Raw genomic sequence first — 23455 nt, forward strand, 5'->3', positions numbered from 1 at the left:
CAGCTTGGCCAGTGGTGTCTGGTTACATTTTTTGGTGCCGCTGTTATTTTTCTCTTGCTGTTTGAGGAGTTATTTACTGCAGTGCTATCACCTGCTACAACTGGCACGGGAATGCCTTATTCCACAAGCTACCGCCAGAACAAGAGAAACAGGGCTATGCAGAAGTCAAGGGTGCTTGTTACACTATGTCGCCCAACGTCCCAACAGCTTGGCAGACCATCTGACAACACTCTTTGCCGTTGATCTTAACCATTTGCCTTAACTGAGGCCCTTTTTCCTGAGAGATTGGCTTCCCCTGCCAGGGATGACTCTTGGGAGGGCCCACTGGCGAAAAGCACTGCTTGCTAGGGTCTCAGGAATGATGTCTCCTGCACAGTGGGGCTATTTCCTGCTGTTTCAATAGGGAATGGCAGAGGTGTTGCTTTAATTGCTCAAATCACTTTAGCAGTGGCCACAGAATCACAGAATCATAGAGTTGGAAGGGGCCATACAGGCCATGTAGTCCAACCCCCTGCTCAACACAGGATCAGCCCTAAGCATCCTAAAGCATCCAAGAAAAGTGTGTATCCAACCTTTGCTTGAAGACTGCCAGTGAGGGGGAGCTCACCACCTCCTTAGGCAGCCTATTCCACTGCTGAACTACTCTGACTGTGAAATTTTTTTTCCTGATATCTAGCCTATATCGTTGTACTTGAAGTTTAAACCCATTACTGCGTGTCCTTTCAGCAGTTTACAGTACCCCTGCTCTGTCATTTCCCGGGTCATCCTTCCTCCCTTTTTTGAAGATCGGAATAACGTTTGCTCTCTTCCAGTACTCCGGGACGTCTCCAGTCCTTAAAGAGGTCCCGAAGATGATGGACAAGGGCTGTGCAAGTTCTCTGGAAAGTTTTTTGAGTACTCTCGGGTGCATTTCATCCGGCCCAGGGGTTCTGAACTCATCCAGTGCAGATTTTTGCCTCTCTGTCCATGTCAACCTGCCACCCAGATACTATCCCTTGGCTACTGCCATTTCTAGATGTGCCTAAACCCTTTGACCCGTGGGGAAAAAAATAGGCGCTGAGTCTTTCTGCTTTCTCTGCATCCTCTGTTAGAGTTTGTCTATCCGCACCCAACAGTGGGCCTATTGCCTCCTTTACTTTACGTTTGCTCCTCACATAACTGAAAAATCTTTTCTTGTTACAATGGGCTTAGCTCACTCTCAGCTTTGGCCTTTCTGAAGATTGAAAGGCCAGAAATAGACCTTTTCGGTTCAGCTGAGAAGGGGTGGGTGGGTGGAGTCTATTCTCCATCCATCAATTCCACCACTTTCAGCACCAGGTTCCAGGAGTTCCTTCCCCAGGACTTTTAGGCCTCAGCCACTGGCTGTTGCATCCTTCTTGCAGGATTAAGCCCTGAGACCGCTCAACTGGCAGCATCCAAGGAGGCTCTGCATGCCATGTATTTCTGCTTGGTGGTGGGAGTCTCTGGTCTTTCCCAACTGCATGGACCCCAAGCTTCCTACCTCTCCCCACCCACCCGATTCTCCCCCTTCTCCTTTTTGGGGGCTTTTTATTGGCCTTCCTGTCCCTCGAGGAGATTCTTTCTCCCAAGGGGGCTCCCACCCCGGAGGATGCATCTACTCCACAGGAAACCAATGCTAATTGTCATTTCTCCTGTTTGCTCCTGAGCAGATCTTCCTCCCCTCCACACTCACTTGCTTCCCTTTGGGGTTGCTCCCATGGTGCTCTCCCCCAGGGTTAGAGAGCCCAGGTGCATGGCTCTGGCCCTCACCTGCAAAATGAGCAGGAACGACCAGTTTCAGCGTAGCAGCTTCCTCAGCTTCCACTTCTATGACAAACCTTGTCAAAGTGCAATATGATGGAGGAAACCAGCCCTTCAGAAATATCCTCTAACCCAGTGGTTCTGAACCTGGGGGTCGGGACTGCTTTGGGGGTCGAACAACCCTTTCACAGGGGTTGCAAAAGGGCAAACAGCTTGGGGGGGGGGGAGGTGCTGCCTCTGTTGCCACTTCTCCTGCAGGTTCCTGCACTTGGCCACCAGCTGTGCTTCCAGCACACTGCAATCTCCCGCCAGGAGCTCCAGGTGGTGGCGCAGCTCGGCCGGAGAAGAGGCAGAACTGAACTGAGAAACCCCGGGAAAAACTCAATTTATATACAATCCTGAACAATGGATCTTCACGCCATTGGTCAGTTTCGGTTTAATTTCCGTGAAAGAACACTTGCATAATGTTATGGCTGGGGGTCACCACAACAGGAGGAACTGGATTAAAGGGTCGCGGCATTAGGATGGTTGAGAACTGGCCTAAGAACACTTTGGCCACTAGGTGGTGTGGGTGAGCACAAAAAACAGTGAAGTGGCTCCACAGGCTAAAAATGGGAAAGGCTTAAAGTAGCCGGTGGTTCGGAAGCAACTTTAGTTGAGAAGTTTGCTGACTTGTAACTCAGGGAAACTGTGGTTTTTGTGGGGATTTTAAAAATCTGTTCAATAAGCACTTTTGCCCACATCTAAGATTAGGCTGCTGAAAACAGCTGAAGCCTTTTACTGTTTACATGGGTGTTCCTAGTTAGTGGTGGGCTTCCCTGCTTTGGTGGCACAATCCGGAATGTTATACCTTGGACACATTTCCTTCTAGCACAGGGGTGGCCCAATTGTGTCTCTCTGGGTGTCCATGGACTACAATTCCCATGAGCCAGCATGCTGGCAGAGGCTTAAGGGAATTGTAGTCCATGGGCACCTGGAAAGTCACAGTTTGGCCACCCTTGTTCTAGCATGGTGTTCCCCAACCACAAGGTCGTGGCCATGAAGACCTCAGTACTGGGCTGCAACGGGGGGGGGGGGGGAGGCACAGGCGCCCCATGGTACAGTACTTGCTGCACCAGGAGCTATCAGCCGCCTCCCAGCGCAGCAAGCACCATGCTGCAGCGGGGGGGAGGCACGGGCCCTGGGGACCGGGGTGGGGAGAGAGGGAGGCGCACCTCAGACTGAAAATGGGGGAGATGGGGGGAATACACACACATGCACACACACTGTATTTTTGAAGTTGCCTTGCATGTGTTTTTAAAAGAAGTATGCCCAAGGGCAGATCGCTGCAGGAGGACCAGGCTAAAAGCATTCCACCTACTCCTTATGCGGAGGGTAAAGAACAAAACGGCATGCGGAGGGTAAAGAACACAACAGCACTCCCCCCCCCTCATCCCACCCGCAATGGTCCAGTCCCTCCCAGGGCTCGGCTCCAGGTCCATCCCCAGGCTGTGGCTGGCTAGCTAACGGTCGGGGAGGCAGAGGTTACCTATGGAGATCTCCTGGGCAAAGACCAGCGAAATGAGCAGGAGTGGCAGGCCAACAGCGCTGTAGGCCAACAGCTTGTCGACGGCCAGCTGCAGGCGCAGCCCCTTGTACTTGCCCTCCAATGGTTCCTTCAGCAAGAAGTCCGAGAAGACTTCTTAGGAAGCTTGTAGCCAGACGCAGATGTTGAATTTTCATAGGGCAAACTTTAATAAACTCAGAGACATGATGAGTGTCATACTATGGACGAGAATGCTGGAAGAGAAGGGAGCATGTGAAGGGTGGGCCTACTCAAACAAGAGCTATTACATGCTCAATCAATTACTATCCCAGAAAGACGAAAACACTGCAGGAACTCTAAGAAGCCTATTTGGATGAACAGAGAACTTCAAGAGGAACTAAGAAAGAAAAGGGAAATGTTCAGGAAATGGAGGGAAGGACAGAGCTCTAAAGAAGAGTACCTAAAGGTTACTAGGCACTGTAGATCAATCATCAGAAAGGCCAAAGCTGAGAGTGAGCTAAGATTGGCCAGGGAAGCCCAGTCTCTTCAAAAAAGAGAGGAAGGATGACCCGGGAAACTACAGACCAGTGAGTCTGACCTCTGTTGTGGGGAAGATAATGGAGCAGATATTAAAGGGAGCGATCTGCAAACATCTGGAGGACAATTTGGTGATCCAAGGAAGTCAGCATGGATTTGTCTCCAGCAGGTCCTGTCAGACCTGTCAGACCAACCTGGTTTCCTTTTTTGACCAAGTGACAGGTTTGCTGGATCGTGGAAATTTGGTTGATGTCGTTTACTTGGATTTTAGTAAAGCTTTTGATAAGGTTCCCCATGATGTTCTGATGGATAAACTGAAGAACTGCAATCTGGATTTTCAGATAGTTAGGTGGATAGGGAATTGGTTAGAGAACCGCACTCAAAGAGTTGTTGTCAATGGTGTTTCATCAGACTGGAGGGAGGTGAGTAGCGGGGTACCTCAGGGCTCGGTGCTCAGTCCGGTACTTTTTAACAGATGGCCTGCATGGCCCTTCCAATTCTATGATTCTATGGTAAGACGTACTCAGTGGCAATGTGCATGATGGCCATTTTGGCGCGCGGAGGCCACGGCGGCTAGTGCAGAGCGCCCCTTGAGCCCGCCGCTGTGCCGTGCCGTCTTTGGACGGAACCGCTGCCATTCAGGCGCCGGCGCCGCCTCCGTCTTGCCTGCCCTCGTTGTGCCACGGGGTCATCGCCGCCGTGCCTCCAGGTTGGCACAGGGTGCGCTCAGCTTCCCTTTGTTCGGTGCCTTTGTGACAAGTAGGGCGCTCTCAATGCCCACCTCTGTCCCAAAGCCTCCCCTGGCCGCAGGGCGTCTGTGTCTTGATGTCCCGAAGGCACACGTGCAAGGGCCGGAGAGCCACCCCCAGCCAGCCTGGCTGCCTCGCCCGCCCGCCCTCCTTGTGTGTCGGGATCCGCAGCGCGGTTTCCCCGCACATCTCTCGCTTTCTGGAATACAAGTCGTGACTGGCAAAAGCGCATCTTGGGACTGACTTGGGCTTAGTTTTAAAGACTTCAACTCCAGTTAGCGCCTGGAGCGCCATTGTTATCGTGGCCTCTCTTTTCATCCCTCCAGAGGTTGGTTGGGGGTTTGGGAGTTTTTGAGGAATTACTGCCAAGTTGTTCCTGTGTGCGTGTGCTTTTGTGTGTGTGTTCCCCCGTCTCCTCCATTTTCAGTCTGCGGCATGCCTTCTTCTCCCCCCCCCCCCAGTCCCTGGGCCTCCCTCTCCCCCTCCTCCTGGCCCCTAGTCCAAAAAAGGTTGGGGTCCACTGTTCTAGCAGATTAAGCAGTTACCGTTTGGTGGAAACCTAAGCTTTAATTAGTTCTGCCATTCAGAAAGGCTCTGAAGTGTGGTCTATAAAAGACAGGGGTGATGAAGTTTGCAGTGATAGTAGTTTCCATTTGGCTCTACCAAATATGGCTTTGTAAATGTACTGACTTGTTTTATGCCTCTTCAGGTGCTTTAGTTCAGTTTGCTGTACTTGGTCTTCAGGGAACAGATTGCATATGGATTAGCTTTAAAACAAAAGCGTAAATTGGTGGGTGTATACTGAAGGAGAATAAACTTTGGCTGTTTTCTTCTCCAGCAATAATTTTGAGGTATGAAGACGTGTGGTCTTGTCCCTTTCTTTTTACAGGTTTACTTGGAAAGGCTCTTAACCTATGCCGAGATTGACATCTGTCCAAGTAACTGGAAGAGAATAGTTCTAGGTGCCATCTTGCTGGCTTCTAAGGTGTGGGATGACCAGGCTGTGTGGAATGTGGATTACTGCCAAATACTGAAGGATATTACAGTGGAAGACATGTGAGTGGCATGGATGGGGGAAATTTTTTTCAGCATTGCGATTTTTCTAGAAACGTCCATTTATTCTCCATCAGTTTCTAGTACACCCAAAGAAACCTATGGTCAAGCAACACAAAAGCTGCTCAAGATCCCTGGCCCCAGAGAAGTCAAATTGGCCTCAGCGATTGCTAGGGCCTTTTCAGGGCCTTCGTGATTGCTAGGGCCTTTTCAGGGCTAGGGCCTTGGTGGAATGCTCTGCTGAGTGAGATCAGGGCCCTGCGGGATCCGAAGCAGTTCCGCAGGGCGTGTAAACCTGAGCTGTATGATAACGGGCCTCCCTATGCAAGTCAGCAAATCTCTATATGCCATCCAGAAATTCTTAATCCATTGTACCTACCTACCTCCTACCAGAGAGAAAGTGGCAGATTTCTAATCTTTGATTGGTTTTAATGTGTGAATTGGATTATTTATTTATTATTATATTATATATTTGTATACCACCCTCCCTTGAGGTTCAGGATGGTTCACGTGGAACATAAACAGTACATAGAACTTTGTTTCTTCATGTGGACTATAATAGTAATAAAGTAACAGTCTAACTCATAACAGTTCATCAGGTCCATGGTTCAGGTGTACAGGTTCTTGGGAGGGAGGTTCAGGGGCCCTGAAGATGTTACTGATTCCAGTTGGCCTCAACCAAATGCCTGGCGGAAGAGCTCCCTCTTGCAGGCCCTAATCTCTTCCGGGAGCTCATTCCACCAGTGGGGGCCAGGACAGAGAAGGCTCTGGCCCTGGTTGAGGCCAAGTGTGCTTCTTTTGGGCCAGGGATCCTGACCCAGTTGGCGGTGGCTGAGCATAGAGCTCTTTGGAGGGCCATAAGCAGGGAGGTGGTCCCTCAGATATATTGGGCCCTGACTGCATCTGGCATTAAATGTAATTACCAGAACCTTTAGCGTGATCAGGAACTCGACATACTAGATGGAGGATGGGCTGAAAGTGGGACCTCCATGGTGTTACTGTGAGGATCCTGGCCACTGCATTTTGGACCAGCTGTAGTTTCTGGATCAAGGTTAAGGGTGGGTCTGCGTAGAATGTTAATGTTTGGTCTTATTGTTGATACGTTGAGAGCCGCCCTGAGTCCTTGGGGAAGGGCAGCATATAAATTGAAAAATAAAGTAATATGACATCCTTTTATTAAAGCGGGGGGGGGGGCTGTTAAAAGGTGGCAGCAGTGCATTGGCAAAACGGCAGTCTACACAGGTTTTGTAAAAGTGAAGAGGTGAGGGCAGGTAATCCACGGTGGAGCAATCCTACCCCAGCACAGGTGCAACACATGGCACAGTGGCCAAACCTCCCAAGTTCCGATCCTTGTTCAGGTAGCAGCCACAGTGCCTCTTTCACAGTACAAACTGCCTGGGGCATCAGCTGCCTCCTCCGTATATGGAAATTCACTCCAGTATATCTCCTGTTACATCTGCACTAAGCCCCTGCTTCCAGATAGGATCTGTAGTCAGAGCTTTGCTTCCCTAGAACTGACCCTGTTGATAACTCTCCTAGCGTGGCACCCTACTCCCACCACCTGTGGGTCAAGTTTGGGGCCTGTGAGAAAATCACATGTGATCACCCTACTGCTCGAAATCCTGAGAACCAGAGTTTTTTGGGACAATTTCAAGACTTGCACTAAGTTCTTATTTTGTTAGAAAGTGGCTTCATGCAATTGAAGCTAATCTGCAGCAAGCACAAAGTTGTCTTAGCATATCACTCACCTCCAGGATGTTGGGCTACTTAAAAGCCCTTTTCAGACATGATTATAAAGTATTTGACCAAACCCCATTTACAAGTTTCTGTGGTAAACATAAGGAGCAATTATCTCATCATTGATTTAACTTTAAATTCCCTTACCCGGTCTCTCAAATTAGTGTCCAGAGCTGCCTTCCCCAAATTTCGGTACTTTGGTTTTCAGACAGCACTTCCCTTGTCTGTTCACATGAAAATTCTCACTTGCAAGAAAGACCCTTTTCTCAAGGGGGGGCATTCGGAACACAACTTTAAATTGTGGTGAAAAGGGTTTGGCCAGAGTCACTGTGACTAATAATTTGAAGAGCAGAGAAGCAAGGCTCCGGTCGTCAGAATCATGCGTTAGAATGCTTTTTAATGCTGCGTTTGATATCTGTGAAAAGAAGCCAAAATGAGAGGAAACTGGCAAGCTTGTTACACACTTTTGCCATATAAATACCTGCCTTAATGGCGTGACTTAATTGGTGTCACGGTGGGGGGAGACTTACCCTGAGCCCGCAGCTGCTAATCCCATCGATCACAATGTGCCTCCAGGAGGGGACATGCTGTTCATTCTCCAGCAACATGCACTGATCAATAAAGCAATGCAAACACATTGGGCCTTTTTGGTCTTCTGTGAGCTCTAAACCCCTATTAATAGACTCGCTAATCCAGCAAAGGATTGTTTCTCTCCCTCTTTTTACACACAATTAAAATGTTACCCAAGCCAGCACAAAAGCATTAATGACGAATATTTATTCAAGGCGGTAGATGAAGCTCCGATCAGCTGATCATCAAAACATTATCTGATTTACATCTCTATAAGCTTTGCAGCCGTTCAAACAGGAAATTAATTTGGGCAGGAGGTTCAATGGGGACTTCAGTCTTTTAAGCCAGCCACAGAAAGCTCTTCTCACAGCACCAAAGCCCATCCAGGAAAAGCAATGTCCAAGATGATTCCCTCTTTTGTTTGCAGCTTCTACAAGTAAAATATCCGTGTTGGGGAGGGGGGGTGTTTATCAGCTGACATCCTCCTAAGACCTTTTGTTGTAGACCTAATGCATCTAGTTGTGAAATATCCAACTCCTGCTGTAAGAGAGAAGGGCGCATGGTCAGAAGACTGATTGTTTGCATCCAAGTTATCAAATTTAGGGTTGGTGAGAGCGGGCTTGGGAAACTTGCAACAAACCTCAAGTGCTCTTCTGCTCTCCTTACCTGTATACACAGTTAGGCCTCCTTAGCTGAGTTTTGCAGCAGTGTATCATGAAAGAAAACAGCTCCAGGGGCTGGTCCGTAGAGGCTTGCGCAAGAATTTTCCTGCAGCTCCTCTAGATACCTCTGCGGCTGCCTCCTGCGCAAGTCCTGTCCTCCAGCACTCTTTCCTGCTGTGCTGCACAAGGTGTGGAGCCATTTCCCTTCAGCATCCAGAAAGGGGCCCTGTTGGATCATAGAATCATAGAGTGGGAAGGGGCCATACAGGCCATCTAGTCCAACCCCCTGCTCTACGCAGGATTAGCCCTAAGCATCCTGAAGCATCCAAGAAAAGTGTGTATCCAACCTTTGCTTGAAGACTGCCAGTGAGGGGGAGCTCACCACCTCCTTAGGCTGCCTAGTCCACTGCTGAACTACTCTGACTGTGAAAATTTTTTCCTGATATCTAGCCTATATCGTTGCACTTGTAGTTTAAACCCATTACTGCGTGTCCTCTCCTCTGCAGCCAACAGAAACAGCATCCTGCCCTCCTCCAAGTGACAACCTTTCAAATACTTAAAGAGGGCAATCATGTCCCCTCTCAACCTCCTTTTCTCCAGGCTGAACATTCCCAAGTCCATCAACCTATCTTCATAGGGCTTGGTCGCTTGGCCCCAGATCATCCTCGTCGCTCTCCTCTGTACCCTTTCAATTTTATCTACGTACTTCTTGAAGTGAGGCCTCCAGAACTGCACACAGTTCCCCAGGTGTGGTCTGACCAGTGCCGTATACAATGGGACTATGACATCTTGTGATTTTGATGTGATGCCCCTGTTGATACAGCCCAAAATGGCATTTTCCTTTTTTAGCGCTGCATCACACTGCCTGCTCATGTTTAGTTTACAATCCACAAGTACCCCAAGGTCTCGTTCACACACAGTGTTACCTAGAAGCGTATTCCCCATCTAGTAGGCATGCTTTTCATTTTTCTGACCCAGATGTAGAACTTTACACTTATCTTTATTAAATTGCATCTTGTTCTCATTTCTCAGTTCTCACCATTGACAACAACTCTTTGAGTGTGGTTCTCTAACCAATTCCCTATCCACTTAACTATCTGAAAATCCAGATTGCAGTCCTTCAACTTATCCATCAGAACATCATGGGGAACCTTGTCAAAAGCTTTACTAAAATCCAAGTAAATGACATCAACCGAATTTCCCCGATCCAGAAAACCTGTTACTTGGTCAAAAAAGGAAACTAGGTTAGTCTGGCAGTTCCTGTTGGAGACAAATCCATGCTGACTTCCTTGGATAACCAAATTGTCCTCCAGATGTTTGCAGATCACTCCCTTTAATATCTGCTCCATTATCTTCCCTACAACAGAGGTCAGACTCACTGGTCTGTAGTTTCCCGGGTCATCCTTCCTCCCTTTTTTGAATATCAGAATAACATTTGCTCTCTTCCAGTCCTCTGGGACATCTCCAGTCCTTAAAGAGGTTCTGAAGATGATGGACAAGGGCTGTGCAAGTTCTCTGGAAAGTTCTTTGAGTACTCTCGGGTGCATTTCATCCGGACCAGGGGATTTGAACTCATCCAGTGCAGCTAAATGCCTCTCGACAACCTCTCTATCCATGTTAACCTGCCACCCAGACACTATTCTTTGGCTACGGCCATCTCTAGATGTGCCTAAACACTTTGACCTGTGGGAAAAAACAGATGTAAAATAGGCACTAAGCCTTTCTGCTTTCTCTGCATCTTCTGTTAGAGTTTGTCCATCCGCACCCAACAGTGGGCCTATTGCCTCCTTTACTTTACGTTTGCTCCTCACATAACTGAATCTTTTCTTGTTACAATGGGCTTCCCTGGCCAATCTTAGCTCACTCTCAGCTTTGGCCTTTCTGATGATTGATCTACAGTGCCTAGTAATCTGTAGGTACTCTTCTTTAGAGCTCTGTTCTTCCCTCCCTTTCCTGAACATTTTCCTTTTCTTTCTTAGTTCCTCTTGAAATTCTCTGTTCATCCTAATAGACTTCTTAGAGCTCCTGCAGTGTTTTCGTCTTTCTGGGATAGTCATTGATTGAGCATGAAATAGCTCTTGTTTGAGTAGCGCCCACCCTTCACATGATCCCTTCCCTTCCATCATTCCCGTCCATGGTATGACATCATGTCTCTGAGTTTATTAAAGTTTCCCTTACGAAAATCCAACATCCGCGTCTGGCTACAAGCTTCCTTGGCTCCCCATCTCAAAAGGAATTCTATGAGGACATGGTCACTTCCCCCTAGGGTCCCCACCTCCTTCACCTCATCCACCAACTCTTGCCTGTTGGTCAGTATTAAGTCCAGTATGGCTGAACCTCTTGTGGGTTCATCTACCATTTGATAAATGAAATTGTCATCCAGGCAGGTCAGAAAGTTGCATGACTGAGGACGCTTCGCAGAGTTTGTTTCCCAGCACACATCTGGGAAATTGAAGTCACCTATGATGACAAGGTCCTGCTGCTTGGATATTTTCTCAAGCTGCTCACAAAGTGCAGCATCCACATCCTCTCGTTGGTCAGGCGGTCGGTAGCAGACACCAACCACCACACTGTTTGTTTTCCCCTTGCTTATTTTCACCCAGATGCTTTCCACTGTAGATATGCTCTCCTTCACTAGAATTTCCTGACAGGTAAGCCCTTTCCTCATATACAGTGCCACTCCTCCACCTCTTCGATCTATTCTGTTTTTTCTGAACAGTTCATATCCATCCATTACATTCCAGTCATGAGAATCATTCCACCAAGTTTCTGTGATGCCTACTAGATCATACCTTTCCATCAGCATGAGAAGTTCCAGCTCTTCCTTTTTATTGCCCATGCTTCGGGCGTTAGTATAAAGACATCTGAATCCTTTTACTTTTGGTTCCCTATGAGCTGGCCTTGCTGGTTGGGCTGCCTCCGATCTTTTTCCTTCCATACACTCCCTATGTTGAACGTCTCCTTCCCCTAGTGGCTTTAGTTTAAAGCTCTCCTGATGAATCTCCCCAGGTTCCTGCCAAACACATTCTTCCCAAGTTTCGATAAGTGCAATCCATCAGGTGCTAGTAGGCCTTCCTCAAGAAAGCCTATCCCATGGTCCCAGAAACCAAATCTTTCCTGCCGGCACCAACTACGCAGCCAGTGATTCACCTCCATTATCTTCCTCTCCCGACGCATTCCTCTTCCCTTGACAGGCAAGATTGAAGAGAATACCACTTGTGCCCCCATTTGCTTGATCTTCCTCCCCAGATCTTGATAGTCTTTTTTAATAGTAGCGATGGTATTCAGGGACATGTCATTCGTTCCCACATGGACCATCACAAATGGGTAGCGATCCGTAGATTTGAGGAGTTTGGGCAGCCGTTCTGAAACATCTTTAATTTTCGCCCCTGGCAAGCAACACACCTCTCGGGTTAGGGGGTCGGGCCCAGCCACATGGCGATCCATTCCTCTTAGCAGGGAGTCTCCAATTACCAGTACTCTCCTTTTTTTTTCTTCTCAACTCCATTTCCTTCTGTCCCCGTGGCCTCTTCCCTTTGTTTTAGAGTTTGTTTTGGGACCTCTTCCCTTGTTGACCCTTGCAACTCCTCTGCAAGGGCCTGAAATCTATTCTGGAGCTCCAAAGGCCTCGAGAACTGTCTCGCTCTTCGCTCTACTTTTTCCAAACTGTCTGCAGAGGCTCCCTATTGTGGTCAATCTCCTTATCCTCTCCAGGACTGCTTGTATTCTCTTTATTCCGAGTTGCGGGGCTCTGGTCTATTAACTCCTCCCCTTTCTTACTTTGGGTCAGAGTAATAATTCTGTTTTCTAATCCCCTAATCCTTTCCTCCAAAATTCTTACCAGCTTACACTTGGGGCAGCTGTAGTCCATCTTGTCTTCTGGGAGGAAGGCAATCATGTCACACTCACTGCAGGTGATGGGATGAGTGTCCTGGAGGTCTATTGTAATGTCTAGGCAATGCAAGTACTAGGGAAATATAATCTACTGATATAATCTACTGATTCTAATTGCTCGGCCAAGAGCCCTTTGTCTCTCGCCAAAGGCTCGCGCCTCTGGCGAGGAGCAGCCCTTTTTAATCCTCCCAACAATTACCCAGCAATCACCTCACCCAGGCAGCACAATAGCCTCACCTGGTCAGCAGCAACTCTACCCAGTAGCTCTCTCCACGTGCTCTCAGTTGTCTGAGCTCTGCCTCTGGCAAGGAGCAGCCCTTTTAAATCCTCCCAACAATTACCCAGCAATCACCTCACCAGGCAGCACAATAGCCTCACCTGGTCAGCAGCAACTCTCCCCAGTAGCTCTCTCCACGTGCTCTCAGTTGACTGTAAAGGTCTTCTGCAGGATTCCCCGGTCATAGTATGAATTAGCAGCTGAAAGTTCTGGATTGATTCAGGTTCACTCCAAAAATCCTTTCAAAAAGGATTGGCCACCAGCTTGCATTTGCCAAGGAAGTGTTAAATACACTTTGTGATACACGTCCAGTTTTTGAGTAGCATGAAGTTTGCACAAGGGGCAGGATCTGTGGCTCAATGGAAGAGCCTTTGCCTGGCATGCAGAAGGTCCCAGGTTCAGTCCCCAGGGTCTCCAGTTACAAGGGCCAGGCAGTGAGTGCTGAGAAAGACCTCTGCCCGAGGCCCAGGAGAGTGGCTGCCAGTCTGTGGACAGTGCTGACCTCCATGGGCCAAGGGTCTGGTTCAGGATCACGTAGATCCACATGTTCACAAAATGAACGTAACATTTGCTATTAAGATATCATTTATTTAAGTGACCCCGTTGTGGATTGTATCCCAAAGCCTGAAATGTTTGCAAAGCAGAAAGTAGTTCGACAGCTTGCGGCTTTAGGAAGATAAGCAAGGACAACTAACAGTCTTGCTTTAACCAATTCCTTCTCCAGGGGATGTACGTTTTCTTGGCTGCTGCTAGCCAGCAAACCCTGGAGCCTTGCTTTTGTCCTTTCAATTGCCCTTTTGGGAACAGGGCACTAGAATATTTTGGGGGAAGGAGAGTGTTTGCTGTTCAGATGTACGACATGAGCTCAGAAGTTTAATGATCTTTGAGGGTGTTTAATACAAAAGTTCAGATTCTGCTCCAGAAAAAGAAAAGGAGGAAGAGTTGGTTCTTATATGCCACTTTTCTCTACCCGAAGGAGCCTCAAAAGGGCTTGCAGTCACCTTCCCTTTCCTCTCCCCACAACAGACACCCTGTGAGGTGGGTGAGGCTGAGAGAGCCCTGAGATTACTGAAGGAGAAGAAGAGTTGGTTTTTATATGCTGCTTTTCTCTACCCAAAGGAGTCTCAGAGGGGCTTACATTCGCCTTCCGTTTCCTCTCCGCACAATAGACACCCTGTGAGGGAGGGGAGGCTGAGAGAGCCCTGAGATTACTGCTCAGTCAGAACAGCTTTCTCAGGGCTGTGGCGAGCTCATGGTCACCCAGCTGGTTGCTTATGGGGAAGCACGGAATCAAACCTGGATCACCAGATTAGAAGTCTGCACTCCTAACCAGGACACCAAGCTGAAACTGCATATGTTTGCGTTCAGGTGCAGTTTGGCCCCTTGATGTGCTCTGAAAGGTGTCTGCTCAAGGCAGGACATTGCTAGATAGTGGCAATCCTTGAAAATTCTCTCTGCATGCAAATTCTTAGGTTCATCTTTTATCGTTTCACTATCTTGGCCAAGGGTGTTACCTGTCCCAGTTGGTTCTTGTTCTGTTTTTTGATGATGATTTGGCCCCTTGTTAGTTTGGGTAGAAACATGGCTCTGAGGGTAACGCAGCCTTTGCCTGTTCAGAGGGTCTTTGCTACTCCACTTTCTGAGTGTAAATGGATTTCAGGGGAATACTGGCCAATTGTACATCAATGTATTTGGCTTCTTAGGAGCTTGTGTGTCTCCAAATTCAGCAGTGTTAACTTTGCCAAAATAAAAAGCAGTGGAAAATAACTTCTTGCTATCCCTTACACGATTCCATTGTATGTTTTGACACAGCCCCTCCTGGGAGTTTGGAGAGCTTATTCTGATGCTGCATCTGACTGGTTCCTCTTGAGGTGCCACTCGTGAGCCGAGCCACATGTGTTACATTGCACATCCCGGCTGCGTCTTGGGTGTTTCTGAGTGCTTTTCTAACCAAGCTTGAATCCATAGATGGGTTTCAGCGGCATAATGTCAGAGGCAGCCTTAAGAACATTCCTCCTCTCACCCCTGCGTTGATCACTGTCTTCTGTCTCCGGAGCTCAAGGGCAGGGGACTTTTCCTACCTTAATGCAGCTTGGCTGGCGGCTGGCTCATTTTATTTATTTATTTGGCGGAGATGAATCCATGTTGCCTCAAGAGCCTTTTTGCTTGAGAGATAATAGCCCCTGTGGCGATTCAGAGATCCATTTGTTGCCGTGGTGATAGGCCTGCTTCTTTTGTTGGGCCACCTCTACTTCAATAAAAAACCCCTCTTCTCTGTTATCAACCTGGTGAAAAATGTCTGCAAGTTCTTCAGAGCTAATCAACAGTCGGCATCATTCTTTTCATCTGATAACTATAGAGTGGGGGGTCTTATAAGAACGAGAATGGAGCATGGATTGTATGCAGCTGCGCTAATGGAACTCAACAGGTTGTAGCTTCCAAGCTGGCAAAGTGAGCACATGACGGATCATAACCCCCCCCCCCCAAGCTGGATGTCCTCAGATTCAAAATGTGCATTGCCTCTAATGCTAAAATGTTCCATGTATTAGGTGGGGAGGGGGGGGCTTTTTGAGGAAAAACCTGCTTTGCTTTGTTTGCATTGGGCTATGGATTGATAGGACAGTCCTTATTTTGTGTTGCTAGATTCAAATCCTGTAGACCAACAAGATTTCATGGGGCCCCCTTGTATCTGAGAAGGAGAGTCATATCTAACTGAAGTTGCTTTGATTTTCATAAGCTTTTGGGTGTGATTCTGCCCCCAACTCCCTTCCCTTCTGTCTCCTCCCTCTGGCCCTTCCAGGAATGAGATGGAAAGACACTTCCTGGAGCTCCTGCAATTCAATATCAATGTTCCTGCCAGTGTTTATGCCAAATACTACTTTGACCTTCGCTCGTTAGCAGATGACAACAACCTGAGCTTCCTGCTGGAGCCCCTCAGCAAAGAACGGGCGCAGAAGCTGGAGGTAACGGGCCCAGGGGACTCGGTGTGCCAGGAGTTTGTTTGCGTCACAGCTGTTTATGGATGAGGCAATAGAGGGTGCATTGATCATATTTGTAGATGACACTGAATTGGGGGGGAGGGATGGCACCCCACAGGAAAGGACTACTGTTCAAGGAGATCATGATAGATCGGAAAATTAAGCCCGCAAAATGAATTTTAGTAGGGAGAAGTATGAAGTATTACATTTGGGTAACAGTGATGGGATGCATAAATATGAGATCAGGGATACCTGGTTCGATAGTAATACATGTGAAAGAGACTTCTGGTGGATAATGAGTTGAATATGAGCCAGCAGTGCAGTATGTTGAAGAGAGAAGTTTTAGAGACAAGGAGCAGTGGAACTGGGAGGGGCACCCCTAGCTGCTCACATGAATACCCCAAAAAGGTGACCAGATTGTCCCAATTTTGGAGGGACATCTGGGGGTACCTGGCAAATTGTACTTAACGTTGAAATTTTAAAAAATATATTACAATACTATTTTTGCATTCTATGTGTTCTATGAAACTTTTTATTGCTCCACATAGACCAAATTTTTAATCAAGACCCCCCCCCCCCCCTGGTCATTGGTGTCCTGCTTTACCAATGTTAAAATCTGGTCACCTTAACCTAGTTACAACTTTTGAAACTCATTGGTTTCAAGGGACTTGCAAAAGCATGTCCTCCCCCAGTACCAACATCCATAGTTTAGTGCTGTTATATATCTAAGTTAGCATCTGGGATACTTCCCAGTCTTCAGATTCAGAAAACCTGTAGTGACTTTCAGGGATATCCTTCTGGTTTCCAGCTTCCAAGAGCTAGGGGTTAACCAATTGTGGGTTGTCCGTGGGAAGTCTCTTCCCTTCATTCATTCTTTCAGTTTATATGCTGCCCTCCCAGCTTGGGGCAGTGTACAACATCAAACCAGTAACACAATATAAATTAAAATCATAACATTTTAAAACCAAATCTAAACTAGCAGCAACAACAATTGCAGTTATTATTTCTAACGCAGCCCCTTCAAGTGGATCTATTTCCATTTTAAGATGTTTTCATGGGGGTCTTATTTATAGGTGGGGGACCTGTTCCCTGTTATAAGATTACTGGCCCCAACCAAAAGCTTGGCAGAAGAACTCTGTCTTGCAGGCCCCGTGGAACTGTGCCAGTGAGTGCCATGGCGGACAAATCCTCTCTGACTTGGGCTGATTCTCATGCTTGAGCTCTCACGGTATTAACCTCTGGGTCAATAAACTGTAAGACATAGTGCAAGCTTTCCAAAAAGAGAAAAGAAAAGTTGAGAAGAAAAACAACCCTGCAAGTGTATCCAAAGAGGTTGGAACAACAACAACAAAAAGATTAAAATAAAACTATGAATGTAGTCCATATGTACAAAAATACTGGTAGTTAATTTAATGATGCATATAGAAATGCTAAAATATGATTTAAAACAACAATCCTAGTTCAGCATATAAATACCTAAGTATCAAGACAAATATCCATTTACAAAGATACATATGCCAGAACCTTAGTCAAGTTTTCCTTTAGTGTAAGAACCTCAGTGCCAGTTTTTGGCCAGCTCACGACACATGGTGAGCATGTCCATGACTTGTGCATTCATATGTCCGTACAAGAAGCAGTCTTGCCGTAGGGAGAAAGAGGATGTTCCTTTGAGTGTTCAGACCAGTGGGAGTTAGAGAAGAGTGTCTAGAAGAGTTGGTACCAGAAGGCATCTCAAAGCAGCTTCCCTTTCCTGGGCATTCCAGGTTCGATTCTGCGCTCCACCACATACAACCAGCTGGGTGACCTTGGGCTCGCCACGGCACTGATAAAACTGTTCTGACCGAGCATATAAGAACCAACTCTTCTTCTTCTTTTTCTTCTTCTTCTTTCTCTTCCTCTTCCTCTTCCTCTTCCTCTTCCTCCTCCTCCTCCTTTCCCCACAACAGAGACCCCCTGTGAGGGAGATGAGGCTGAGAGAGCCCTGCTATTACTGCTCGGTCAGAACAGAACTATCAGTGCTGTGGCGAGCCCAAAGTCTCCCAACTGGCTGCATGTGGGAGAGTGCAGAATCAAACCCGGTTCACCAGTCCTCACTCCTAGCCACTATACCAAGCTGGCTCCTCCCTGCCTTTACGTAATCAGTTACTTGTCCTGTTAACTCTGATCTTAGAGAAAGCACTGCTTTCCTTCTCATTTAACATGCTACTTGTGGCATTTCAAGTGCTGCTTATGTGCCCTCCTTTTAAATCTCTATGGGCAACCGGGATGTTTTTGTCAATCAAAACACAGGAGCTCTATAGGAGGCTGGAAGGAGTGTTTGGACAGCACGCCAGAGACATGCGTGGCCCTATTCGGCCCTTGCTTCCCAGCTCGTCCAAGTACATCTGGGCAGAGTGAGGAACCCGCAGGTGCATCTAAACAGAGATATCAGGCCAGGTGTTAAGCCCCCCTCTGCAGCACGAACGGACGTTCTGGGAAGAGGCGAGGGAACTCTGCAGTTGCAGTTTGAAATCAGAGGTCTGCTTGGACGGGCGCCCTCTAAAGGGGCAGCTAAACAGAAGGGACTACAACTTCATTTGAGTGCAGAAATAGGTTTTCATATTGAATTGAGTAGACTGGGAGGATGTTCCTCCTCCTGGAATGCCCTTTCAGAGGAATGCTGCCAGGGTTGCCGGGTCCCCAAGTGGTGGCCAACTGTGGGAAACTCCTGGAGATTTGGGGGGGGGTGGAGCCTGGAGAGGACAGGGACCTCAGTGGGGCACAGGGTCACAGTGTCCCCCCTCCCAAGCATCCATTTTTCCAAGGAAACCGATCTCTGTAGTCTGGGGGACTTTAATGCTGGGGGATCCTGGAGGCTGGCATCCCCAGATGGGTCCATTCAAAGAGCGTATTTGCCTCCCCCGTCAAGGTTGTAAAAGGTGGTAGACTTGCCTGGTATCATTATGGCAAACGTGAGCCTCACTTGGTTCTTTTTAAAGTGTTCAATCAAGTAAGCTCATGCGAAAGGAGCTACAGCTAAATGGATGTTGGATACCCTTGTAAAACCTTCTCTTCCCCCCTCTTGTGATAATAAACAACTCGCAGCCTTCCTAAACACAAGCCGCCATTGGGAGGCTTCCCTGTTCAGAGGGAAAACTGTGTTTGGGCACTTGAGCTGCATCCACTGACTCTGGCTATGGTTATTCCAGGCGATCTCCCGGCTCTGCGAGGACAAATACAAAGACTTGTCGAAAGCAGCCATGAGGCGGTCTTTCAGTGCTGATAACTTAGTCGGTATTCGCCGTTCTAACGCCATCCTCTCCTGAGCAAGGCAGGAGCACCGTGACAAGCAGCCGTGGACTCCCCCTGGACCAGGAACGCCGCAGCCACCGTAAGCCGGCAAGTGGCCGCGATACCATCTTCCGGCCAGAGGGCAGGGGTGAGCGTATGCAGCCCGGGCAGCCCCAGAGCCCCAGAAGTGTGAGGGGAGAAAAGATGGATCCTCCTCAAACTGGCACACCCCTTTGAAGATCCAGAGGTGAAAAGACTTTTTGAAGATGCTTTTTCTCTGTTCTCTTCTTCTCCTCCCTCTCCGACACAGTTTGCTTACTGTGTAGGCCTATAGCTGTGAACTACCTGAGGGTTGTTTGTTTGTTTGTTTTTAAATAATGACTAGTTTTAAATTTTAGGATTTTGAACATTAACACGAGACTCTAGTTGCAGCGCTCTTCCGCTTTGGCCACCCAGGACCTTGCTGCCGTGAGCACCTTTTGGGGACGGGGGTGATGCAGAAGGATGGGACTCGTTGGAACCAAGGAGGATGGCAGAAGGCTCTCCTCTCCACCTATCAGCTACTCCAGTTTTTAAGACCCAGGGGCTGCTGAGTATCAGGTGGCATTCCCTGGGTGAACTGCAATTTCTTGGCTGGAGATTGCGAAGGGATCTGGAAGCCCCAAAAGGTGGTTTGCTAGCATTGTGGGCGGGAGAAACCAACAACCAAGGGGTCAGGATCCATTTCTTGTCAGCTATGGTGCTTCTCATGTTCTCCTCCTTCTCGATGTTGAGGCCCAGGAAAGACGCAGTCCATTGCACACTAGTTTGGCTGAGACACTGAACTAGATTCCTGTTGAATGCTTAGTCCAAATAAACGTACTGACTTGGCCATAAACGGACAATTAAGGCTGTGCTGCTAACAATTTCACTACAATACACTGGTATGGGGGGTGGCGGCCTGCTTTGATTCCCCCCCCCCCGGTTTTCACAAAGCCTTAAATTGGAAACCATGTTGCAGGTTCCTAAACTGTCAGGAGGGGGGAATATAGCAGTCCTCAATCTATATAATTGCTTTTCAGGCAGTCAGAGATGTAGTAATTCAATGCCACTTTCTCCGGAAGCAAAGTTCAAAACCTGGCTTTCCTTCTAGATTAATTTTGCTGAGTCAGAACGGCAGTTTATGAGAAGTCAGACTTTCTCTGCCTAAAACTGGGCAGTGCTCTGCCTCTGGGCTTGAGCACACCAGCCCCATGTCCTTTTGAAAACCTCCCCATCCGCTGGGTGCCCCCCCCCCCCCGTGCTTATGCAGCCCTCTCTTTCTGTCTGGTGCCTTCCAAGTGCCAGAGAAGCCCACACCCCAGGGGCTCATCAGGCATTCTCCGGCGCACAGACTGTTCGTCTCAAGCAGTATTTCTCTCGACCGGCTCCAGGTGGGCAGTTTATGGTCTGCAGCTTCAGGTATTGATCACAAATTTAAATTTTGAAACACAGCACTACATCTTCAGGTGGCTTTTCCCTTTCTCATGTTTGTATTTAAAAGAGAAACTCATAATAAACTCTATTTTAATTAAGACCAGCAGGTGTCATCAGCTTACTTTGGTGTTTCCTGTGTCTGAAGGTGCACTCTCCCCCCCCCCCCCCCCCCGCAGCTCCGAGCAGCTTTGGCAGAGCACGGTTGCTGCTGATTCCCTGTTCACTCCAGTAGGGAGAGCCCCGAACTGGCTCCATTGAAAGACAGAGCAGCGCCTGCTCCAGTTGCAATGTAGATTTCCTAGGTATAGGCTAGGGGTTCCCAAAGTGAGCAGTATGCCCCCCAGGGGGGGCAGTGGAAGGATCCAGGGAGGCGGTGTGGAATTTGGGGGTAGTAGTCAGCAATTTGGTGGCATTAGGACCTCTTCCTGCTGTGCCTGCATTTTCCTAGTGAGAGACATTCTAAGGTGGCCTGCCATTGCCTGCCTCTGGACTTCCTTGGTGGTCTCCCAACCCAGTGCTGATTGGGGCAAACCCTGCTTGGCTTCCTGAAGGAAACGGCAGCTTCAGGAGGAGGGCTGGAGGGGACCATACTCCTGCCAAGCTCCTTCCCTTACTCAGACTCTGCCCTTCCCAGGCTCCACCCCAGATCTCCAGGAATTTCTTCACCCAGGGTTGGCAACCCTTCCCTGAAAGTCTGCATCTTTGGGAGGCTGGAAAAGCCATCTCCTGCTTCCTCCTGGCCATGAGATTTTCCATCGCTAAGTTCTCTATTTCAGTGGTCCCCAACCTGCGGGCCGCGGCGCCAGGCCACAGCTCCCTCTCCCCGCCCCCCCCCCGCAATAAACAACTTCCCAGGCCGCAAGCTTGCGGCCCGGGAAGCTTCTTACTGCGGGAGGGCGGGGAGAGGCAATCAGGGCCGTGCATCGTGCATGCGCCATGCGCGGCCAAAATCGCACATGCGCTGTACTTTTGCGCGAAAGCGCCCCGCATGTGCAATTTCGGCCGCGCATGTCGCATTCGCACGGGCATGGCCCACGGGCATGGCCCGCGCATGCATTATGCGTGGGCGTGGCCCGCGCATGCGTGGCCCGCGGGCACAGCCCGCAGCCCTGCCGGTCCCCAGCCTCAGAAAGGTTGGGGACCACTGCTGTATTTCATTTTCTTTTCATCTCTCTCTCTCCTCTGGGAGGACCTAAAGTGGAATTTATGCATGAATTTTACAAAGAACTTCTGTGTGTTTTCAAGACTAAAATATGGCCATTGCACAACAACCCAAAAAGAAGTGTAGGCAATATAGCATGTTTTGAATTTGAAGTAGATCTAACATCAGGAAAGTGGTGTTGGGGGCGCCAGAGATGTGTGGGGCACTAGGGATGTGGCCTTGGCAGCCAAGGGGGCAGCAGCTTGAAAAAGTTTGGGAACCACTTTCAAGAGTCCAGCCCCTACCCTGAAAATCCCGTTGGTCTCTAAGGTGTGCCTGGACTCAAATCTAAGTGTTGTACTGCAAATCAGGACAGCTACCCGGGCAGAGGGATACTGTGGCTCCGTGGCATAGTTCTTGCTTTCCCTGCAGAAGGTCCTCAGTTCAACTCCCAGCATCACCAGTTCAAAGGGCCAGGGAATGGGAAAGAGCCCTGCCTGAGACCCTGGGAACCGCTGCTAACCCGAGCGGGCAACGGTGCTGCCATTGGACCGATTCCGTATCAGGCAGCCTCGTGTGTGTGCAGCCACTGCTGTGCCCTCGGAAACCGCTTAAGCTGTAGCAGGCACATCTTAATGTTTTTGTCCCTCCTCCCAGAGAGCTCCTATCCGACGGCAGGACAGCTGCTTGGAGGATAGTTGGATCCACACCCACCCCTTGCCCAGGTCTTTTCAAGCTGTGGCTGCCCACTCCCTTCACCTTGAGAGTAAGAACCCTGAGCTCAGTGAAGTTGGCAGCCTGCTCTCCAGCTTGCTAGGTGGAGGGCAGCTGGGCTGGAAAAGTTGCTGTCAAAACGCCAGGATTCCCACCTCTCTGAACGCTGCCCACCAAAATGCTTCTGGAAGACGTTTCACTGAGCTTTACTTCATGGAGCAGATCTTCATGGCGCTCTTCATGCAGGTATCGTGGCGCCAACCTGGGGGGTTCTGCAACATATGCCAGGTGTGTGTGTGTGTGTGGCTGTTTCAGAGCAGCAGCACCTTCAAGAACAGCAAGCGTTGGTCTCTGACACCTGACTGGTGAGAGCACAACCAAACAGAGCAAAAGTCCCGTATCTGAAGAAAGGAGCAGTGACTCACGAAAGCTCCCCTGCCACAAGCTCTGCTAGTCTTTTGGGGGTGCCTGGATTCTGGCCCTTCTCTGCTGCTGGTTCATGGCTACCCCTCTCGCTCAGAATGCAAAGGCTCTGGGAGTGCCCGATATTGGCTTGCATCCAGCAGGCAATCACCAGGGAATTGGGGCAGGCGGGGTCCTGTGGGGGGGTCCATGTGAGGATGTGGGAAAGGAGGGAACAGGGGCACTTCTGCTCTCCTCCACAGTTTATGGACCTTGCACGCAGCAGTTCATTGAGTGGGGGCTGGTGCTGCCGTGGGGAAGAGGGCATGCGCGAGTGCTGCCACAGCCAGCTCCTGATGACCCTGTAAGAGACGAGCCAAGGTCGTTTGACCGTGGCCTGCCTTTGCGTGCATAGGACCTTAGCGTGGGAAAGGGCCATGCAGGCCATGCAGTCAAGCCCTTTGCTCAATGCAGAATCACCCTCCAGCCTCCAGGAGAAGGATCCGTCCAGCTGATGCTGGAAGACTGCCAGTGAGGGGGAGCTCACCACTTCCTGAGGTAGCCCCTTCCACTGCTGAACTACTCTCACTGGGAATTTTTTTTCTGATATCTACCCAGTAAGTACTACATGCATTTTAAACCCATTACTACAGGTTCCGTCCTCTCCTGGTACCGTTCCAAGTGACAACCCTGGACTTCCTCGCTAGGGCCAGCCCTGCTCATTTTCTGA

General features: G+C 48.9%; 1 protein-coding gene across 1 annotated transcript in view; it reads left to right on the plus strand.

The window, feature by feature from the left end:
• Nucleotides 1-20568, plus strand: part of CCNYL1 (cyclin Y like 1) — a 75059-nt gene extending 54491 nt beyond the window's left edge. Inside the window, exons 8-10 of the mRNA XM_077319273.1 lie at nucleotides 5462-5628; nucleotides 15566-15728; nucleotides 18932-20568. Coding sequence (XP_077175388.1) covers nucleotides 5462-5628; nucleotides 15566-15728; nucleotides 18932-19048 — 447 coding nt within the window. The 3' untranslated portion in view covers nucleotides 19049-20568. The remainder of the gene's footprint in view (nucleotides 1-5461; nucleotides 5629-15565; nucleotides 15729-18931) is intronic.
• Nucleotides 20569-23455: the final 2887 nt, after the last annotated feature.

The sequence above is a fragment of the Paroedura picta genome, chromosome 2 (genome assembly GCF_049243985.1).
Source record: "Paroedura picta isolate Pp20150507F chromosome 2, Ppicta_v3.0, whole genome shotgun sequence".
Classification (NCBI taxonomy): Eukaryota; Metazoa; Chordata; class Lepidosauria; order Squamata; family Gekkonidae; genus Paroedura; species Paroedura picta.